Raw genomic sequence first — 21,829 nt, forward strand, 5'->3', positions numbered from 1 at the left:
GGTTACTCTATTTGCATTGAAAAAAAAAAAGAATCAAAGAGAAAAAAAATAAAATAAAATTGATTAATCCTTTTATTTAATCAACTAAAATACCAAAGGCACCAAGATTTAACGTTGAGGGGGCTTCAGCCTCTAGCAACACGTGCAACATTTAACGAATGTTAAGGAGCTTCGACGTGTTTATTTTACAATCATTGCGTATAATGGACACATGTATATTTTTCACTAGTTTATGCTTAAAGGTCAATTCATCGTGTTAATCGTTGATAAAAAACTACTTATTTCACTTTTAGTTTATATTGTATCAAACTAAAATACTAACAGTGACTTCTTTAACTTCTCCAAATCTGTGATTTGTTGGTTTTAAAACTATAAATAGATATTTTTAAGTTTTAAAGATATTTTTATATTTTATATATATATATTAACACAAACTAAAAAGAAAATGAAACTATTGATATCACGTGATAATATATCGACTCATTGTATTTATCCTTCTATTTGTATGGGAAAACTTTTACCATTACCTTAAATTTAAATCCTAGTTTATTGGTGTTAATTTATCATTTATATTAAAGTTAAAAAATACCTTATAATAAACTTTTTAAAAACATTATATTAAAGTATAAAACATACCGTGTTATTTATAATAAATTAATTGATAGTTAGTAGTTACAATAAACTTAATCGATACAAGTTAAAAATAAAATATATTTTAAGAATATAAGGTTTAGAAAAATAATTTATAATAGTTTAGGGGCTAAAAGAAAAGTTGGTAAAAAATATCCATGACACAAAAGTCAAGGTATGTCATCTTCACTCTCGATTATTATCTGCAAATCTAAAAAATAAACCGATCGGAAATCAACTACAAAACTTTACTTCTGTATGATTTCATTCTCATTCAAAACAGCATAAAAGTATTTATGTTAAAAAGGTTAGATACAAGTTGGGGGTGGCTTGGCACATGCAAAACTCCAAATCTCTCTGGCATCACCTGTAACTTCCGACGAAAATATGGTGGTTGGAGGGGGCTGAGCACTGGCCAGTCCCCCCTAGCTCCGCCTCTGTTATAAACCTTTTTAATTACAAGATTATGACATGTGGCGTGATCAAAAGATGAGATTATGTAAAAAAATTAATGTTTTATAAAGTTTTGAAGGTTTTAGAAAAATGTTTAAGAGGATATTTAAGTGGATTAATTATTTTTCAAAATAAAAAAAAACTGAAGGTAATATTTGGTAAAGTGTTGAGTGTTAATGGACTGAACAAAACTTAACAAAACAATCTCATTAGAAATTTTTGGCTTAGGTCTTGTTTGTTTGTTTAGAATTTAGAACACAACGATTTATTATAAAATCTTTTTAGTTATTTTTTTTAAGTCTCAATGAATTGGTGGTTTATTTGCAAGGTATCAGATTTTGGAGAAATCAATCAGGATTTGAATATCACTTCCTACATTTATAAGAGTGGATTATTATTGGTTTGGGATGGGGGGTCGAGAGTCTTTGATTTCATCTGAGACATGCATGGTTCGAACTTGGTATACTGTGATGTCACTATAATATCTCGAATGCTAACTGTTAACTCGTAATTTTTTTATTAAAAAAGAGAAGCATAATGTAAAATTTATCTTTACCGTCTTATGACAATACTGTAACACCCGTCATTTTTAAAACCTGAATTTCAAAAAAACTTTTCCAAACGGCGTTTAAAAAGTAGCAAAAAATGATCACTTTAAAACTGCTTCATCCGTAACCGGATGGTACCTTTATAAAATAGTGTTACTAACGTGTATCATCAAAACAATATAAATGAAATCCAAGTTATGGCACCAACATAAATGCCATCATGGTTACATGTTCATGAATTGTAAATAAAGTAGCCAAGACATAAGGCTAAAAGGGGAAGTCTAAGCATCTAACAAACAATGCTAGTTTTCTTTATTGCATCTACCCATCTTACCGAGCTAATCCTTTCCTAGCTCAAACTTGCTTATCCTGAAGGACACGACATTTTCATAAAAGCAAGTGTTAGCTAATAAATTAGCTAAGTAAGATACACACATTTATAAAACGTTCTTCATTTTACTTTCATAAAACTTCGTCATATTTTACTTCTCAAAACATAATCACATTACGTATCATCCACAACAATCATAGATAATCACATCTTTACTTATTCCCACATCCCAACACATCATATCATATCAACATATATATACAACTTAATCAACATCTCATATCTTGGTATAGCACACATACACATATCCCACGTATACATATTAACACATTTAGAGTATATACTCCTAATTGTGCCTATCAATGATACATCATACTTATCACACGTCTCAACACATCTTATTAAATCCCACGTCACATTGTAATCCCACGTCTTAAATTACATGTACATCTTTCTCACATATTCATATATTTATCTTAATCAACTTCTTCTCACGTCTTACATCTTTATATATTACGCACTAGCTCTACACCTAGGGTTTTGTGTAAAAGACTTTTCTAGGATTTAGATATATTTTTCCAGCATTATGGTTGACCTACATGCTCTATATATACCGGAGGAACTTTGGAAACTTTACATCTAAGCCCTCGCACTTCGTTATAACTCGTTTCGGCCCTTAACGGCTCTTTTAATGCTTACGGGAACACTTATCGACCCTTATATCTTATCAGGAACATTAATTGACTTTATTAATCATTATCAACTTTAATTTCATTACTTTAATCACTTTAACACATATCTCACGTTAATCATTTAATTCACATAAGCACATACAAAACACATAGTAACTAACGGTCGCTAACGGCAAGTTAACGGTCAACGTCAAAAAGTTTTGGGATGTTACAAATACCACATTTAAGCCAACTTAAATCTTTATACGTACTTTTTTTTTAAAAATTTTTTTTGATAAAAAGTTGTTTTAACCTAGATGATTTTATATATTAATAAAAAGAACACAAAGTTGCCATACATGCATAAGTAACAGCCAACAAAAATATGTAGGGGTAACAAGTCCCATTACAGTCATACCTTATCTAACGTAAATTAGCAATAAACATTAATCGGCTAAAATAGTCAGTATTAAGTATCGCCTTGGATAATATCTTGTGTCTTGAACTTTTTCATGATTCCAAGCCATAAAAGGAACAAATGTTTTGGGATCAATGATTGAACCAAACCAAATGGCACCAATTAACAATACCATCTTTCGAACGAATATCCTCTCAAACTGTACCTGTAGAAAATTTATTAGTTTTCTAAGTCGATCCTTCCATTGTAAGACATCATGTTGGGACTCCGCCAAAGTGGGAGCCAAAGAATTTGGGAAAAGGGAATTCCATGCTCCAGGCCATTTCCAATTACAATTTTCTGGTATATCGAGTTATCGACCACCTTAGATGTAAGACTAAAGCCCGCGTTTGTAACCATTGTTGGCGTGACTTCATTAATTAATGGACAAAATGACCCCACATATTAAACCATGCGAAAGTTGAATGGCCGTTTCCAAATTTATAATGGCCTAATTTCCATCAATTTCCACCAGCCCCATGACATACACTCCTTAAGTTGAACTTCCCATAAGCTTTTACCCTCAAATTTATGCATATGGATCTACTTACCCCATAATGACTCATTCAAAACCAAGAGTCTCTTCCTTTTTTTTTTCTCACTCATACCTTTAAATTACACGAACAGATGAAATGGAAATTCCTGACTTTTGAAAAACCCCAATAAAAATATAAGACGTGATTTTAAACCAAAATTGTTGATGAAGCAAACTTCTTTTTGACCAAAATAACAATTTATAAAACTGAGGGATAAAACTTGTAATTTCGTGACACTACATAGACTAAAATTATAACTTACGCAAATAATTTAATTTAATTTAATTAAGTTTTATGTCATTTTCTCTATCTATTTGATTTTCTTAATCAGTGAAAAAACTACAAAGTCAACGCCAGCAAATACGAAAGCCCTGATAATTCCACTTCGTTGACATTTCAAAGAATCGTTGCTGCATTGAATTGAATGATTGCTTCATAAAGGTATATATGCAGTAGTTCCTGTCATTACTTCATTTTTATTTGATCATTTGTTGATTTTTGTTAATTTTTAGAATGGTAAAAGTTATATATTTGCTGATTAATTGTTTTAAAATGTAATTTGTTAGATTGTATAAAAATATAAAATGTCTGCTGTAGTTTGCCAAAGTTCCCATTGTTGTTGGTTTCTGTCTTTCTTTCTTGATTTATATATATGTTTGTGTGTATATATATACACATATATCATAAAAGTAGTAATTTACCAAACCAAATTGGTTTAGTATGTTGACATTTACTTTTGATAAATATTTGGATCTTTTTGATGACATCCGGTATTCCGGCCAACTTCAACAGTTCAACCCAATTTACATACATTTTTGCTATTTTATCTTCATTGATGAAAGTTCGTAAGTATGTTACCTAATAAGTAGATCAAAATGAAAACAAACTTACCCAGTTTCAGGATTGGTGCATAATCATTGGGAGGGGATTCCCTCAAGTTCCCGTTTACCATATAATGGAATATATCCTTGGTCGAGTATACATTTATTTATGTTTCCGTTTTGTTCGTATATATGTAGTGTTTATTGATGTTGTTACTGATTGCATTTTGTCATTCTCATGTAGATTCGGAGTTCAAACCATTATATAGTATCCTTACAACTACAATACACTAGTGGATTAATTACATACATCAATGACATCTGCACCGTTGTATTCTAACTCTGCTCAAGCCTCTTCTTCTCGGTCATGGAAATACGATGTATTTATAAGTTTTAGAGGAGAAGATACCCGCAAAACCTTTGTAGATCATCTCCACTCTGCTCTTGTACAGAGACTAATTCGTGTTTACAAGGATGATGAAGCACTTCCCCGTGGTGATTCCATTGGTCCATCTTTGTTTAAGTCTATTGAAGAATCACAGATTGCTGTCATAGTATTCTCCAAAAATTATGCAGATTCTTCATGGTGTTTAGACGAACTTGTGCATGTTATGAAATGCAGGGAAGAGAGAGGGTTAACTGTTATGCCCATATTCTATGACGTGCATCCCTCAGAACTGAGAAATCAGAAAAGAAAGTTTGGAAAAGCATTTGGCAAACAAGAGGTGAAGAACTACATGAATGCTGATTCATGGAGAAAGGCACTTATTGAAGCATGTAGCATTGCTGGATGGGAACCCAGGCTCATTGCCAACGGGTAATGTTCTTTATTCTTATAAAGTTTTTACATATGCTTCACATGGATTTTTGCTCGACAATGATTGATGATGAATCAAAGGTTGGTTACTGACTTACTGTTAAGCTGTGAAGACTTGACTGGGAAGCCATAGTTTATCCAAATAAAAAAACCTTATTATTTTGTAACGCATATTAAAATTATATTTATGTTAGTATATACGGAGTATTTAACTTCGACTAGTATGGTGTAGCTAACTGAGCCCCTAACTAAACACGGGTTATCCTCGCTCATCATGGTATTATTTTATTGTGTCACTTTCTTAGATATGTATAACTATTTTACTTACAGCTACAATTCCTACAAACATTTTATTATGTCAAAAGTCAAATTTTATTTTCACGTTTATGATTAACCAATTTAATTACAACTACATACCGATTTCATGTTGTTTTACACTTGTAATTTTGAATTAAAGATCATAAGCTGATCATGGTCATAACAAGTAACTGCGATATGGGCTTATAATTTCTTTGCCTTAATTATGTTTTAAGCTATCACTTTGTAAAAGTCAGCTTACACTATTTTCCATATAAATCCAATTTGCAGGTATGAATCAAAAGTCATCAAAGAAATTGTTGATAAAATTCAAGATAAATTGGTTCCCCTAGATTCTGATGTTGACGAAGAGCTTATTGGAATGAGGGTTCGCTTGCAAGATTTGATATCACGGTTAGAAATTGGGTCGAGTGGGGTGCGCATGGTTGGGATATGGGGGATTGGAGGCAGTGGTAAGACCACTCTCTCATTTTCTGTTTATACTGAAATCTCTCGCCATTTTCAAGGTCATTGCTTTATTTCCAATATTCGTGAGCAAAGCAAACATGGTTTGGAAATCTTGCAACAGAAATTTCTATCCACCGTTTTAAAAACCGAAGTAAAAGTGCAGAGTGTTGAAGAGGGAAAATTTATAATAAAGAGTCGGTTATGTAACAGTAAAGTATTAGTACTTCTTGATGATGTTGATGATATTGACCAGTTACAGGCATTGGCTGGATCACATAAATGGTTTGGTGGTGGAAGCCGAATAATAATCACAACGAGAGATGAACATGTGTTAACAGCTCACAGGGTAGACCACATCTCTCCTGTTAAATTATTATCCAATGCAGAGGCGATCCTGCTACTTCATAAGCATGCTTATAATGAAAAAAAGCCTCTAAAAGATTATGAGACACTTTCATTACGTGTGCTTGTTTATGCTGGTGGGCTCCCATTAGCAATTAAAGTTTTAGGTTCTTTTTTATTTGACAAAGATGAAAATGAGTGGATAAGTGCCCTCGCCATGTTAAAAGATTTTCCAAATATCAAGATCATGGATATACTCAGAATTAGTTATGATGGACTTGAACCTCTCCAGAAAGAGTTATTCTTGGATATTGCATGTTTCTTCAGGGGGTTCAGCACAGATATCACACACAGGCCGATGGAGATACTTGACGCTTGTGGATTTCACCCTATTATAGGGATAAAGGTGTTGCAACAAAGAGCTCTCATTTCTATTGTGGATGGCGAGTTTGACATGCATGATTTGGTTCAAGAAATGGGACACTACATTGTTAGGGGGGAGCATCCTAACAATCCTGAAAAACATAGCAGAGTCTGGAAAGAAGAAGAAATCGATAACATGCATCTTGGGGATACAACAAAGGTAAAAGTCTTGTATTCTAGGCTTTTCAAAGATATACTAAAGTGCACTAAATGATACGAGTTGTATTTTCTTTATTGTAGGAAAATCAAGAAATTGAAGCTATAAATTATGATGGACATTTATCATGCTTTGGTAAGATTATTTCTAACATGAAGAAACTAAGGTGGCTTAGTTACAATGACGATGCTGAAGCCTATGGCAATGACGATTCCGATGACGATGCCGAAGACTATGTCATTGAAGTGCCTACTTTTTTGTCAAATGAGTTGAGGTATATTTATTGGGGCAAGTATGGAGCAAGTCCATTCCCAGACAGTTTCCAACCATCAAAGCTTGTTATTCTAAAAATGAGTGAAAGCTTGCAGAAAGAACTTTGGAATGGTTACAAGGTAATCCATGTATTCATTGATGCTTAGGGACTACTATACATCATATTTTTCTCATTAATGTACAAATTTACAGCGTTAACAGATTTTAATCAGATTGACTATGAACACAATTACAGTATACACACTTTTCAAAAGTTATGTTTGTTTTTCTTAATAAGATCGGCTTAATTCAAAACTTTACATAACAATTCAGTTATTTGTCCACGGTGGGAATTAAACCCACAACCTTTTTGGTTGATGGGCCAACACAAATATCGTTACTAGAAGCCCTTTGGTGTGAGATGTTTTCTCCCATTATGCCATTGGTTTAACTAATATACCAATATGCCGTTTCTTGTATCATACTATTTGTTTAACTAATATACAAATATGAATTTAATTTGTATATGTTACTTTTACATTAGCATCTACCACATCTGAAAGTGCTTGAACTCGGTTATTTGAACAACTTACTCAGCACACCAGATTTTGGTGGACTTCCATGTCTTCAGAAGCTGAAACTCGAGGAGTGTTTCAAGTTAGAAGAGATTCACCCATCACTTGGAAATCATAGAAGTCTTGAAAATGTAATTATATTATCGTGCTACAAGCTTAGAACCTTCCCAACAATTGTCCGGATGGAAAAACTCATCACCCTTGAGATATCGTATTGCAAGCATATGATCGAATTGCCAGAGATCCAAGGTAACATGGACAGGTTGGTAAAGTTGAATTTGAGAAGGTCTCCCATTGAGCTTCTGTACTCATCAATTGGAGAACGTTATAATCAAGTTGAGCCAGTGTTCTATCGGTTGACACATATTGTACAAAAGTTAAGTTTCAGAAGCTTACGGAATTTGAATCTCGGTGGCTGGGGTTTAAAAGACCGAGAAATTCCCTCTGGTATTGGGGACTTGTCCAACTTAGAAGAGCTCAACCTTAGTGGGAATGATTTTTTACGATTATATTTCAGCCTCTCCCGTTTAACTCAACTCAGACGCCTCTGCCTGAATTGGTGCAAAAAGCTTGTAGAGTTCCCAAGGCTCCCATCAAGTGTAGCTTTTCTTGAAGCAGACTATTGTAACTCCCTTACATCTATTGAAAATAGTCTCAGAAGTTGTAAAAGGCTGTATGAAGTGTCACTTGTGGGAGGGGGTGTTATATATGATGGCAACAGATTACTACAATCCATGCTCCAGGTATGCATTATATAGACATTAGTTTTAGTATGTGGTAATTATAATTTTAAAGTAATAAAAATCTGTTGATTAATTAGGGAAGTGATATTAAAAATCATTGGATGATTCTCCAACTCCAAGGCCTTGATATTCCAAGGTGGTTTTTACCTTCTCTTGTTAGCGGGAAGACATGTACATTGGAACTTCCAGAAAACTGGTGCAATGACTTTTCAGGATTCTTGATGTGTGCTGCTTGTACAAGAAGTTTACGTCCACGGGAACGTATCGTGATAACAATGGAGCAGGTGATGAGTGGTGGGTTGGGTATGGATTGTCAATATGATGATGTGGCTTGGAAGGAAAGTGCTGATGATAGAAGTACATGGGCTGGGTTTGTTTCTTTTGATCTGTTGAAACATACCTCATGGTGGGATGAAACATTTAACGCTCTTTCATTTTCGCTTCCGAAATTCGACAAGCTATGTAGAGGGTTTGGAATTGGACTCGTTCCCAAGAAAACTGGAACTGCTTCAGCGGAAACATCAACATGTTCTCCTGCCTTTTCTAATTATTCACCTAACTTCAAGATTACACATTACTCGGTTTCTGCTTTAACGATTGTCTTTAATGGCGAAAGGTACCATTAGTAATCTAGAGGGACAAGATATATGTACATTTTTATATAGGGGGAAGGGAATATGAGGCTGTTAGGCACCTAAGTTGGGTGAAAAACCCTTTACATACCTTTTTTTAAACTATAAAAATCATGGGGGCTAAGCATTTATTCAAAATATTAAAATATTGGTATGTGAGGGGTTTTTCACCCAAGTTGGATGCATAACAGCTCTATGCTCACTTTTCTCTTTTATATATAACACACAGAAACTTTTAAGTAATTTAGCCTTAGAGACAAAAGTCGGATTTCAGAATGTTCAGTGGGTTTGTAAGCATTGGAAACTTGAAGTCTGCATGCCCAGTTTGACAGTGTGTGTTTGTTATACCATATTATTATTAATTTTTATCCAATTTTTTTTTTCTTTCAAAAGTTAGATGTCAACGACCAATATGAACGCCTTCTGATCACATGACACATTTCCGTTAGTGCTTGCTCTTTAGTTCTCTTTGATATCTAATTTTATACACCTACTAACAATTTGAAGATGATGAAACCGCAATACAAACATTTAGGGTGCGTTTAGTTCAAGAAAACTCCCTTGTTTTCCATTTTCATTTTTCAAGAAAACATGAAAAACATAAAACGCGTTTAAATTGTAATTTTTTAGAAAAGTTTTCCTAAAAAATGAAAATTCCTTTTTCCAACTTTTGCACTAAAATTTGAAAACTGTTTTTTTCACTTTTTGTTTTCACTTTTCTATTTTCTAAACCTTTTATAAACCTAAAATTAGAAAACAAGTGAATTTGAACATGTTTTCTAAAATGAAAAAATGAAACTCCATCTTTTATTTTGAATGCGTTTTTAAAATTTTCAAGGGTTTTTTAGAAATGAAAAACCTTTTCATTTTCTAGAAAACTAAAAATAGAAAACTTAAAAACATTTTCTCCAACTAAACGCGCCCTTAGCTTTTACTGCGTGTCATTACTAGCTTTTACTTATTATTACTCTGTAATTGATGTTTTCTAGGTAACACTTTTAGCTTTCATCATGTCTACATTGCTAATTTTGAAGTCTAAACATTATTCTCAATATGATCAATCAACTTCGTAATGACAATTAAGTTCTCATAGCATTGTAAACCATAAACTTTATGATTTTTGTAGCATTGTAAACCATAAACTTTATGATTTGATCCAAAACGGCAATGCAAATTAACAACAAACTCAAAGATAACTTAATAACTGTAAAAGAGGATGAAACACTCTAATAACCCACCCCTTTTGCTTCCTTGTTATCCAACCCACCCATTATGCCACAGATGACATTTTTGTTAGCAAGGCTAGGCCAGCATGCTTCATATGAACAATAAAGGGAGTTGCTTTATAATTTGTTCGTGTATGGTCACCAGCCATTGCAATTAACGGCCGGTAATTAGACGCATGTTTACAATATGGCCACCAAGTGGGAGGATAAGTGCAAAGCCCCAAGGGTCAGATCACCTGACAAAACAATTATACTAGTTTTCAATCAACAATTATACTAGATTTTCAATCAACAAAAGTTGTTACATTTAACAAAAGCTGTTTACATTCAGTCAAATAGATCGAATCCAGCTGCAATACCCTTGTAATACCTCTTCTTGATCATTTGAAGAAAGATTATCACAAGATTGATATGGTGGATGGTAACGTGATCGGAATCCGGGTTATGTTTTATAGGAAGATGACAAAGAATGAGTACAAAAGTTGAAGAAGATGATTATGTTTAGTGGATATAATATAATATCTGCAAGTTTGTTTAATACTACTTCGTTAAGGATACTTACAAATAAAAACTTAGGGTGCGTTTCCCTCGTTTTTCATTGAATATAAAAAAACAGAAAACACATTTAAATAATGGTTTTCCAAAAAATTGTCGAACAAAACAATGTTACACAACTTTTTAATGCGTAAAACTTGAAAAAAACTATTTTTTATTGTTTTTCTACATTTTCATTTGTCCCCTCGTGATAAGTTTTCTTTCTCAACAAGTCCGCCGCTGATGATTCCACTTTGTTGATTATCTGAGATTTCAAAGACTACTCGCTGCTGCTGCATTGAAATAACAACAAAAAGATTTGTCATTTTATCCTTAATTAATTAGTCAAAGTATTCATTTACTGATTACATCTTATCATTAATTATCATGTAGACAACCTCGCAGTTCAAACATATCATGACATCTGCATCGTCGTCTTCTAACTCTGCTCAAGCCTCTTCTTCGCGGTCATGGAGATACGATGTATTTATCAGTTTTAGAGGAAAAGATACTCGCAAGGCCTTTGTGGATCATCTATACTCCGCTCTTGTAGAACGACTAATCCGCGTTTACAAGGATGATCAAGCACTTCCCCGTGGTGATTTCGTTGGTCCTTCTTTATTAGAGGCTATTGAAGAATCACATATTGCTGTCATAGTATTTTCCAAATATTATGCAGAGTCTTCGTGGTGTTTAGAAGAGCTTGCACATATAATGAAATGTAGGGGTGACCGAGGGTTAACTGTCATGCCAATATTTTACGATGTGGATCCCTCGGATGTGAGACATCAGAAAAGGAAGTTTGGAGAAGCATTTGCCAAATTCATGAAAGCTGATTTATGGAGAAAAGCACTAATTGAAGCAAGTAACATTGCTGGATGGGAACCCAAGCACATTGCCAACGGGTAATTAATTTTCTTTATTCTTATTTAAAGCTTTTATATATATGCTCAAAAAGGATCAATGATGAAGTTTATCCATACACATGTTTAAGTTATTTTAAATTAATATATACATTAATTCGACTAGAGTTTTGCAGCTAAATGAACTCCTAATTAATACAAGCATATACAATACTCCCTGCTGATCGAGTATTGTTTTATTGTGTCACTTTCTTAGAAAATATGATTTACCATTTTACCTGCAGGTTTAAACCGATTTCATCGTGGTTTACATTTGTTATATTTTTGATATAAACATCATAAGCCAATAATGGTGATACTGACTTTGGTGCAGTGGTGTAGATATCATATATTTTTTGTGGGGTTAAGGTATCACATTGTGAATGCTTACATTAATTATCCATATAAATCCAATATGCAGGTATGAATCAAAAGTCATTAAAGAAATTGTTGATAAAATTCAAGATAAATTGGTTCCCTTATTTTCAGATGATAATGAAGAGCTTGTTGGAATGAGGGTTCGATCACAAGATTTGATATCACGGTTAGAAATTGGGTCGGGTGGTGTGCACATGGTTGGGATATGGGGGATTGGAGGCAGTGGTAAGACCACTCTCGCATATTCTGTTTATACCGAAATCTCTCGATATTTTCATGGCCATTGCATTGTTGCCAATATTCGCGAGGCATCAAGCAAACATGGTTTAGAAACCTTGCAACAAAAGATTCTATCGACTCTTTTAAAAACAAAAGTAGAAGTGCAGAGTGTTGAAGAAGGAAAATTCATAATAAAGCGTAGGTTATGTAACAGTAAAGTATTAGTAGTTCTTGATGACGTTGATGATCTTGACCAGCTACAAGCATTGGCTGGATCACATAAATGGTTTGGTGTTGGGAGCCGAATAATAATCACAACGAGAGATGAACATGTGTTAAGAGCTCACAGGGTAGACCATATCTCTCCTGTTAAATTATTATCAGATGAAGAGGCTACCCTACTACTTTATAAGCATGCATATAATGAAAAAAAGCCTATAAAAAACTACAAGACACTTTCATTACGTGTCTTGGCTTATGCTGCGCGGCTCCCTCTAGCACTTCAAGTTTTAGGTTCTTTTTTATTTGACAAAGATGAAAACGAGTGGGTAAGTGCCTTGGCCAAGTTAAAAGATTTCCCAAATATCAAGATCATGGATATACTCAGAATTAGTTATGATGGACTTGAAACTCTCCATAAAGAGTTATTCTTGGATATTGCATGTTTCTTTAGGGGGGAAAGCACATATATCACACGTGAGCCGATGGAGATCCTTGATGCTTGTGGATTTCACCCTGTTATAGGGATAAAAGTGTTGCAACAAAGAGCTCTCATTTCTATTCTGGATGGTAAGTTTGAAATGCATGATTTGGTTCAAGAAATGGGACACTATATTGTTAGGGGGGAGCATCCTAACAATCCTCAAAAACATAGCAGAGTTTGGAGAAAAGAAGAAATCATGTATCTTGAGGATGCAATTACAGAGGTAAAGTTTTTGCAAGCTGCACTTTTTAAAATATATACTGTTTTGCACCGAATGTTGCAAGAATACCAATAAACGATAAATTCAACTCATCAACTTAACCAATACGTTATTTTAATTTTTTTTTAATTGTAGGAAAATCAACAGATTCAAGTTGTAGATTATCATGGTCCTTTATCATACTTTGGTAAGATTATTTCTAACATGAAGAAACTAAGGTGGTTTCGTTACGATGGTAGTTTAGGTGAAGCGCCTAAATTTTTGTCAAATGAGTTGAGGTTTTTGTTTTGGGGAAGGTATCCAGCAAGTTCATTTCCTGACAGTTTCCAGCCATTGAAGCTTGTTGTTCTAAGATTACGTCACAGCTTGCAAATAGAACTTTGGAATGGTTTCAAGGTAATACATTTATTTCTTTGATGCTGAGTAACTAATATAAGTCGTAAGTTTCTCATAAATGCTATTTTTGTGTTTCTTAATAAGATTGGTTTAATCCAAAACTTAAAATCTTCATAATAATTCACTTATTTGTCCACAATGGGAGTTGAACCCACGTACAACCTTTTTGGTTGATGGGCCAACACATATATCGGTAGAATAGAAGCACTTTGGTGTGCGATGTATTTCTTCGATTGTGCCATATCTTTATCTCATTCCGTTTGTTTAACTAACATAAAAATATGAATTTAATTAGTGTACGTTTTGATATGTTAGCATCTACCACATCTGAAAGTGCTTGAACTCTATCATATGCACCACCTACTCAGCACGCCAGATTTTGATGGACTTCCATGTCTTCAAAAGCTAACACTCTTTAATTGTTCCGAGTTAGAAGAGATTCACCCATCACTTGGAAATCACAGAAGACTTGCAAACGTAAAGGTAATAACGTGTAGGAAGCTTAGAATCTTCCCAAAGATTGTCCGGATAGAAAAACTCAACATCCTTTGGTTATTGGATAATTCAATTGAATTGCCGGAGATCCAAGTTAACATGGGAAGGTTGGTAGAGTTGACTTTGGATAGGAAACCAGTTAACTTTCGGTTCTCATCATTTGGAGAACGTTATACACAAGTTGAGACAGTGTTCTATCGGTTGAAGCATATTCTACAAAAGTTAAATTTTAGGAGCCTATGTAAGTTGATACTCTCTGGCTGGGGTTTGAAAGACCAAGAAATTCCATGTGATATTGGTGGTTTATCCAACTTAGAAGAGCTCGACCTTAGTAGGAATGATTTTTCACGATTAGATTTCAGCCTTTCCCATTTAAATCAACTCAGACTTCTGTCCCTGACAAACTGCAAAAGTCTTGTAGAATTGCCAGAGCTCCCATTAAGTTTGGCTATTCTGGAAGCAGACTATTGTGATTCCCTGACATCCATTGGAAATAGTCACAGAAATTGTAAAAGGCTATATAAAGTGTCACTAGTGGGAGGGGGTGTTATAATTGATGGCAGCAGATCACTACAATCCGTGCTCCAGGTAAGCTTTATATAGTCCGTCCTATGCAGTAATTACTTGTATAATTTTAAAGTAATAAATCTCGATCTGTTGATTAATTAGGGAAGTGATATTGAAGATCACTGTATGATCCTCCGACTCGAAGGCCTTGAAATTCCAAAGAGGTTTTTACCTTGTCTTGTTAGTGGGAACACACGTAAATTGCAACTTCCAGAAAACTGGTGCCATGACTTTTCTGGATTCTTAATGTGTGTTGCTTGTACAAGAGATTTAGATCCACGGAAAGAGATCGTGATAAGAATGGAGAAGGTGATGAGTGGTGGCTTGGGTATGGATTCTCATTATGATGCCGAGGCTTGGAAGGAGAGGGCTGGTGATAGAAGAGCATGGGTGGGGTTTGTTTCTTTTGATATATTGAAACATACTTCATGGTGGGATGAATCATATAATACTCTTTTGTTCTCGGTTGAGAAATTCAGTGGCCTATGTAGCGGGTTTGGATTTGGACTCGCTCCCAAGAAAACTGGATTTGACTCAGCTGAAAAATCAACATGGTCCCCTGCCTCTTCTAATTATTTACCTCACTTTAAGATTAAACATGACTCGGCTTCTTCTTTAAAGATTTCCTTTCATGGCTTAGAAAGGCCTCCAGTTATAGTCGAATACTACCTATAGTATGTATCCAACTATAATATTGTTCATTGTAATTATAAAACTTGTAAAACTGTTTACATTTTATGTACCCAGGTATATGTGGCATCCGTGTACGCTGCCACGTTAAGTGTGAGCTTGTCAGTTTGCAAGCTTATAATTGGGTAGGTACATACAATGTTAAAAATTTGAATGTTAAATACATACGTTTGGATACATCCTATAAACATTCGCGTATTGTTAATATACATTTTGAAGCCATTAGCTCTGGTCAGGGTTCATTACCGGATCGTATGGTTGCTTGACTAGCAATTTACAAAGCATTCACAAAATAAAGAAACTTATAAGAACCATTACCTATAAATTAACTGGCTTTAAGATTTTTTTTTTTTTGTGTGTGTGTGACCAGGTCACCAGCCATAACAGTTACCCGAGACCCGAAGGCCAGAAAACTGTTTCCACTGGTCAACAAGTGGAAGCATGAGTGGAAAGCATGGCCCTCAAGAGTCGGCAAATAAACAAGTTTTTGTTTGACAAAATGTTAACAAATTAGCTAACTTACTTTGAGTGTCAAAGCGATCATTTCCTGCCGAAATACCTTGTAGTATCTCCGTTTAATTATCGGGAAAAAAACTCCATGGTCAATATTCATGCTTGGAGAGTTCTTTTGAATAAAATTCCTACCCGGAGCAACTTGGTTTCCAAAGGAATTGATATTCCTTCTAGTCTCTGCCCTGTGTGTGCACGATATGTGGAGTGCGTGCTGTGACCATATATTTGGTACTTTTGATATTGCTAACAAAGTTTGGTCTCTGATCTCTAAATGGCTGCAAATTTCCCCGGACCTACGTACTGAAATTCTAATGCTTAATATTGATTCTATGAGGATTTCCATGGAGAAAAAGCGCATAATTGAAATAATTGTTTTTTGCGGATGGTGGTTGATTTGGAAACATCGTAACGAACTAACGATTAGGTTTTTTCTCCTGGAGTTTAACGTAAGGAGTGGTTTTTTGATTTCATCATCGCCCTGGATGGAGTGGCTGAGTAATCCTCTCCTTATTCATTAATGCATCGTGTGTTCCTTGTGGCTTATTAAGGGATTGTATCAAAAACACTGCGCAGTGAAAACCGGTGCTTGGCTTCCGTATGGTGAGGATTTTTCTCGTGTCTTGGGTAACTGTAATTGGCACGAGTTTTTTAATCGTTTTTGCAATCCTTACAGTTCAAGTCACAGGATGTGTCTAGGTCGTGTACTTGTTTGGCCCTAGATAGCCTGAATGTAATTGTAACTGTATTTCTTTCTTGTACTTGGGCTTCTAATACTTTGCTAGAAGTCACTTATATTTTAATATATACTTGTCGTTTTAAAAAATTAGCATTATTAATTATTATTCAAAAATAATAATTTATATTAAGAACGATTAGTAAGATAGGTATGTTATATACTGAAAAAAAGATAATATTGTTATTAGAAAGTAATTTTATTGTAAATGGTCCGAAAGATATATTTGTTATATCTTTTCTATAATGACAATGTAAATAAAACATTTTTATTTAGTGTAACAATAAAATTCTTAAAAATTAAAAAAAAAGCATATAATCTTTTTTTTTAAGCAAAAACAAAATATTGAATTACTAACTTTAAACTACCGTATGTATCCATCTAATAAAGCCACATATAATTATCAATAATGTTACATGATTACTAACTTCAACTAGATTATGTTTTTTATTTTATTTTTGTGTGTGTTTTGGTTTAGAACGACATAATATACTATTCCTACTTTTAATTTACATAAATATATGAAACTTAGGATTTTCGAAAAATTCCCTATTAATCATCCATTACAAATGTAGTAGGTGAGACTCGAATCTAGATGAATCTTCTTAAATTTAAAGACTTTAACAATTGGCACCAACCCCATTGATTTTTATATTGATGTATAACATCATTAATCTAATCCAAAAAGTGTAACTCGATATTTGAAATTCATCCCGTTATTCTAATTCAATCAAAAAATATTTTAAAACCTTTTTTTTATATATATAGGTAGATTAGTAGATCGGTAGAACACTCATAATAAAATATTTCATTAAGATATTTAAGGACTTATATATACATCTATACTCCTATATAAAGATTATGTACCCCCTCAAAATAGAAATAGTTACTCATATGTCACATACGAAATTACTAAATTGTCCCTTAATAAAAACCCACTATGGAAAGAGTTTTATAAATTACCAACTTTGCCCTTAATGAATTAATTTACACCATAAACCCTTTATTTTAATACTTGACACTTTAAGCCCTTATCTTCTAAATCTTTTCACTATCACAATTACATCAACCTACACCACTTGACACCGCCACCACTAGATCGTCTTCTACACTACCGCTGCCGCATTGCGCGGGTACCATGCTCGTACTCCTTAATAAAGATTATGCACCCCTCAAAATAGAAATAGTTACTCATATGTCACATACGAAATTACTAAATTGCCCCTTAATAAAAACCCACTATGGAAAGAGTTTTATAAATTACCAACTTTAACCTTAATGAATTAATTTACACCATAAACCCTTATTTTAATACTTAATACTTTAAGCCCTTATCTTCTAAAAATTTCCACCTACACCCCTTGACACTACCACCACCACCAATAGTACCATCACCGACACCACTAGACCGTCTTTTCCACCACCGCCGCCGCATTGCGCGGGTACCATGCTCGTAATATTTATAGGGATAGGATAACATAATATTATTTCTCACTAATCTATATTATAACTAGATTATTATCCCGCGTAATACGCGGGTAATTTTTATATATACGACTAAGAGATGATATAGAAAAACTAATATGGCACGTTCATCTAATTTACAAGTAGAACTTTCACTACAAACAATATTGCATTTGTTCACACTTTTAGATGAGTGTGAACAAATTAAAAGTTTTTTCTAGTGTGTAAAAATATATTGAATTAAAAGTGTATGAAAATTTCTCCACACTAAAAAGTGAGTATAAATAAAAGTTCACACTTTTTAGTGTGAACATTCATAATTATTTTGTCACACCTCATTTGTCCACGGTAATTAAAAAGTTAGCATGGACAAATGAGGCGTTACAAAATAATTATGAAAGTTCACACTTTTTGATAAGATGTATAGGTTGAACTCGGGTTGATTAGTTACTTGATTTAATAACTAATTCACAATTTTGCTTTTGTATTCCTTTGCTTTTTGTTTAGTTATTAGGTCGGATATAAGAATAAAATTTACTTTCTTCGTGCCATTAGAAGTGTCATTTTTTTAGCGTGGACAAATGAGGCGTTACAAAATAATTATGAAAGTTCACACTTTTTGATAAGATGTATAGGTTGAACCCGGGTTGATTAGTTACTTGATTTAATAACTAATTCACAATTTTGCTTTTGTATTCCTTTGCTTTTTGTTTAGTTATTAGGTCGGATATAAGAATAAAATTTACTTTCTTCGTGCCATTAGAAGTGTCATTTTTTATTTATAAAGTTTTTATATACAACTTTGACCTTAATTATTATTATTATTTTTGTTATATAATATTTGATGAAAATTATATGAATTAATTGAGTTTTATATACATTTTTTATTGGGTATAAATTTCATCAGGTGTTATTATTTAACACGAAAGAATATATTTAAGGTGCGCATTATCTTTAATAAATACTAAAACAGAACCCTTAATTTGAAAATGGAGTAATCTGTCCATTTATTAAGTTTCTTTCTTATTTCTCCACCCGTAGATCAAAATGATGACATGAACATTGACTCAACTTTTAATCATATAGGCTCTTTTAGTTCTTCAACTATGGATAAAACGTTACAACAATACTTATTATTAGTTAATATTCTACTAATCATATCAAAGTTAATATGTCTTAACTTTTTTGGATACGCTTTAATATGTCTAACTTATTAGATGCCTTTTTTATTCACATCAACATCTATCTTTCTTTTAATTTTATTTTGATTTCATATTTGATTTTCTTAAAAAACTTCTTATAGATTAATATTATTAAAAAATATATATGTTTCCTTGATTTGTTAACAAATAATGATTCTTTCAAAAACTATGTTGATCCATCTTATAACTTTTTTAATATTTGATTTTCTAATAAGTATTAGCATTTGTTGCTTAATTAGTGTCAAGTAATATTATGATCAATCTTCTATTATAACTTGTTAGCTTATTTTTCTTATTTGATTTTCTTACAGATAATTAATAACAAATAATTTTGTATTGGTTTATGGTTTAAGTTAACCTTATGTTACGAGGTATAACTATACACTTGATGATATATGATTAAGGTTGAAAAATATGGTTGCTATTGTTTATAGTGAATCATTTGAATAAGCTCATAGGAGATATTGTGACAAACAATCGTTATCGTGATATGAAAATGTTTGAATATTATACATCTAACTACACATTAGCTTAGTAATGATTACATATTTGCTTCCATATCACTATATATAATATCATGGCGGATCAAGTTGTATTCGAACCCTTGATTCGAAAATGGAGTAATCTGACCATTTATTAAGTTTCTTTTTTTATTTCTCCACCCTTAGATCAAAATGATGACATCAACATTGACTCAACTTTTAATCATATGGCTCTTTTAGTTCTTCAACTATGGATAAAACGTTCCAACAATACTTATTATTAAGAACAAATTGCATTTTTGGTCCTTGAGATATCACACCTTTTGCACCGTTGGTCCAACTTATGACAAAGTGGCAATTTTGGTCCTGATGCTCACAGACGTTTGTAATTTTCCGTTAAACCTAATGTGTGCCACGCACGTGATGGGCAGTTCAGTAATCAACCATAACCCACTCCCTTATATACCCCATTTGACCTAAAAACACATCCAAACACCATACTCACTTGCAAATCCAATCCTTATATTATACTCTCTGACAAAAATCAATTTCTTAAAAAAAAAAACCCTTTTAACTATAATCAATGGTGTTTTAATCATAATTCTATAAACATCAACTTCTGATTTCATAGTAAAAATGGTGGTCACAACGTGGTATCTTCGAGGAAATAGTGCTAAAGCTGACCATGTTGATTTATTATATGGTGAGTAATTTTTCTTTGTTCTAAATTTTTAACAAATTTTATTGCATCCTTACTTGTTGATGTATTTATAATAAAAACAAGTTTGTGTATTTCTGATAAATTCTTTCTTTTTCTATTTTTCAGAAAAAAACCCTAGCTTTTTTACGTTGGAAATCCATCACAGAGGGGTCTTTAGTAAGTTTCCAAATAGGTTATATCTTAATGGTAAGGTGAGTTATATTGACTGTATTGACGAGGATCAATTCTCTGTACTTGAACTAAATGCTATGCTAAAAGAGTTAGGGTATAAAGAACCTATGCCGATGTGGTATCACTTCAAAGCCCCAGATAACAATTTAGATTATGGCCTTCATGCTTTAGGCACTGATGAAGATGTTAGATTTCTTTTGTCATATATAGGGAGGTTTAAAGTGTTAGAAGTTTACATTGAACAATGGGAAACAGTCTTAAAAACATACAACAAGAGTCCTATTAAACCTAATGTTGTTATTGTTGAGTTGGAAGATGATCCAATAGTTGATAAAGAACCTGTGAGTAATAATATATCCAAGAAAAGGCCATGTAAACAGACTTTGTTTACGGATGATGTATATGTACCAAAACCAGTTGAAAAAGGATATGTGCAGGGTAGTGGGCATGGTGAAGTTGGTATCAACATGGATCCTTTGAATGATGAATTTTTCTCTGAAGTTTTTATAAATGCTAGCATACCACTTGAAACACAATTTGGTACAAATGTGCATTTGAATGAAGGTGAACAAGTAGGGCAAAGTAGTGGTACAAATGTCCATGTGAATGAGAGTGAACAAGTAGGTCAAACTAGTGGGAAAGATAGTGATTCTGGGGAAGATGGTCATAGTGGGGAAGATGGTGGTTCTAGTGGGAAAGATAGTGACTTTATCATGGATGATGAACACAGAATTGTAGATGTGGAGGTTGACATGACAGATTTCAAGGAAAACATAGATGGTGATGTAGAGTGGTTGCCAAATAGGGAAGAGAATCCAAATACAGGGATGAATGATGATGTAGATGTTGAAAAGGTTAATTTTGAGAATATAGATAGTCAATCAGATTTCAATGATGATGTTAGGACAAAAGCTCTGAAGAGATTAAGGAAGGAGCATAACACAAATCCAGAAAACAGTGCTCATTTTTATCTTGGACAAGCTTTTGGGACTAAGAAAGAAATAAAGGAAATGGTCACACAACTCTCTATTGAGACAAGAAGGAATTTATTCATTTTGAA

At 33.2% G+C, this 21,829-nt stretch overlaps 2 protein-coding genes across 2 annotated transcripts; both read left to right on the top strand.

The window, feature by feature from the left end:
- The first annotated feature begins 3,961 nt into the window (after nt 1-3,961).
- LOC122606539 (disease resistance protein Roq1-like) lies at nt 3,962-9,261 on the top strand. The gene is made up of 6 exons (XM_043779387.1): nt 3,962-4,067; nt 4,692-5,264; nt 5,853-6,954; nt 7,035-7,343; nt 7,748-8,521; nt 8,599-9,261. Exons 2-6 carry the CDS (start codon nt 4,762-4,764, stop codon nt 9,145-9,147), a joined length of 3,237 nt encoding a protein of 1,078 aa, XP_043635322.1. The 5' UTR covers nt 3,962-4,067; nt 4,692-4,761; the 3' UTR covers nt 9,148-9,261.
- A 2,069-nt stretch (nt 9,262-11,330) lies between these two features.
- Nucleotides 11,331-15,468, top strand: LOC122608855 (disease resistance protein Roq1-like). Its single transcript, XM_043781930.1, has 5 exons — nt 11,331-11,818; nt 12,237-13,338; nt 13,471-13,731; nt 14,047-14,814; nt 14,896-15,468. The coding sequence occupies exons 1-5, from the start codon at nt 11,331-11,333 to the stop codon at nt 15,466-15,468; spliced, it is 3,192 nt and encodes a 1,063-aa protein (XP_043637865.1).
- The last annotated feature ends 6,361 nt before the right edge of the window (nt 15,469-21,829 follow it).

This window comes from Erigeron canadensis, chromosome 7 (assembly GCF_010389155.1).
Source record: "Erigeron canadensis isolate Cc75 chromosome 7, C_canadensis_v1, whole genome shotgun sequence".
NCBI classification, from domain to species: domain Eukaryota; kingdom Viridiplantae; phylum Streptophyta; class Magnoliopsida; order Asterales; family Asteraceae; genus Erigeron; species Erigeron canadensis.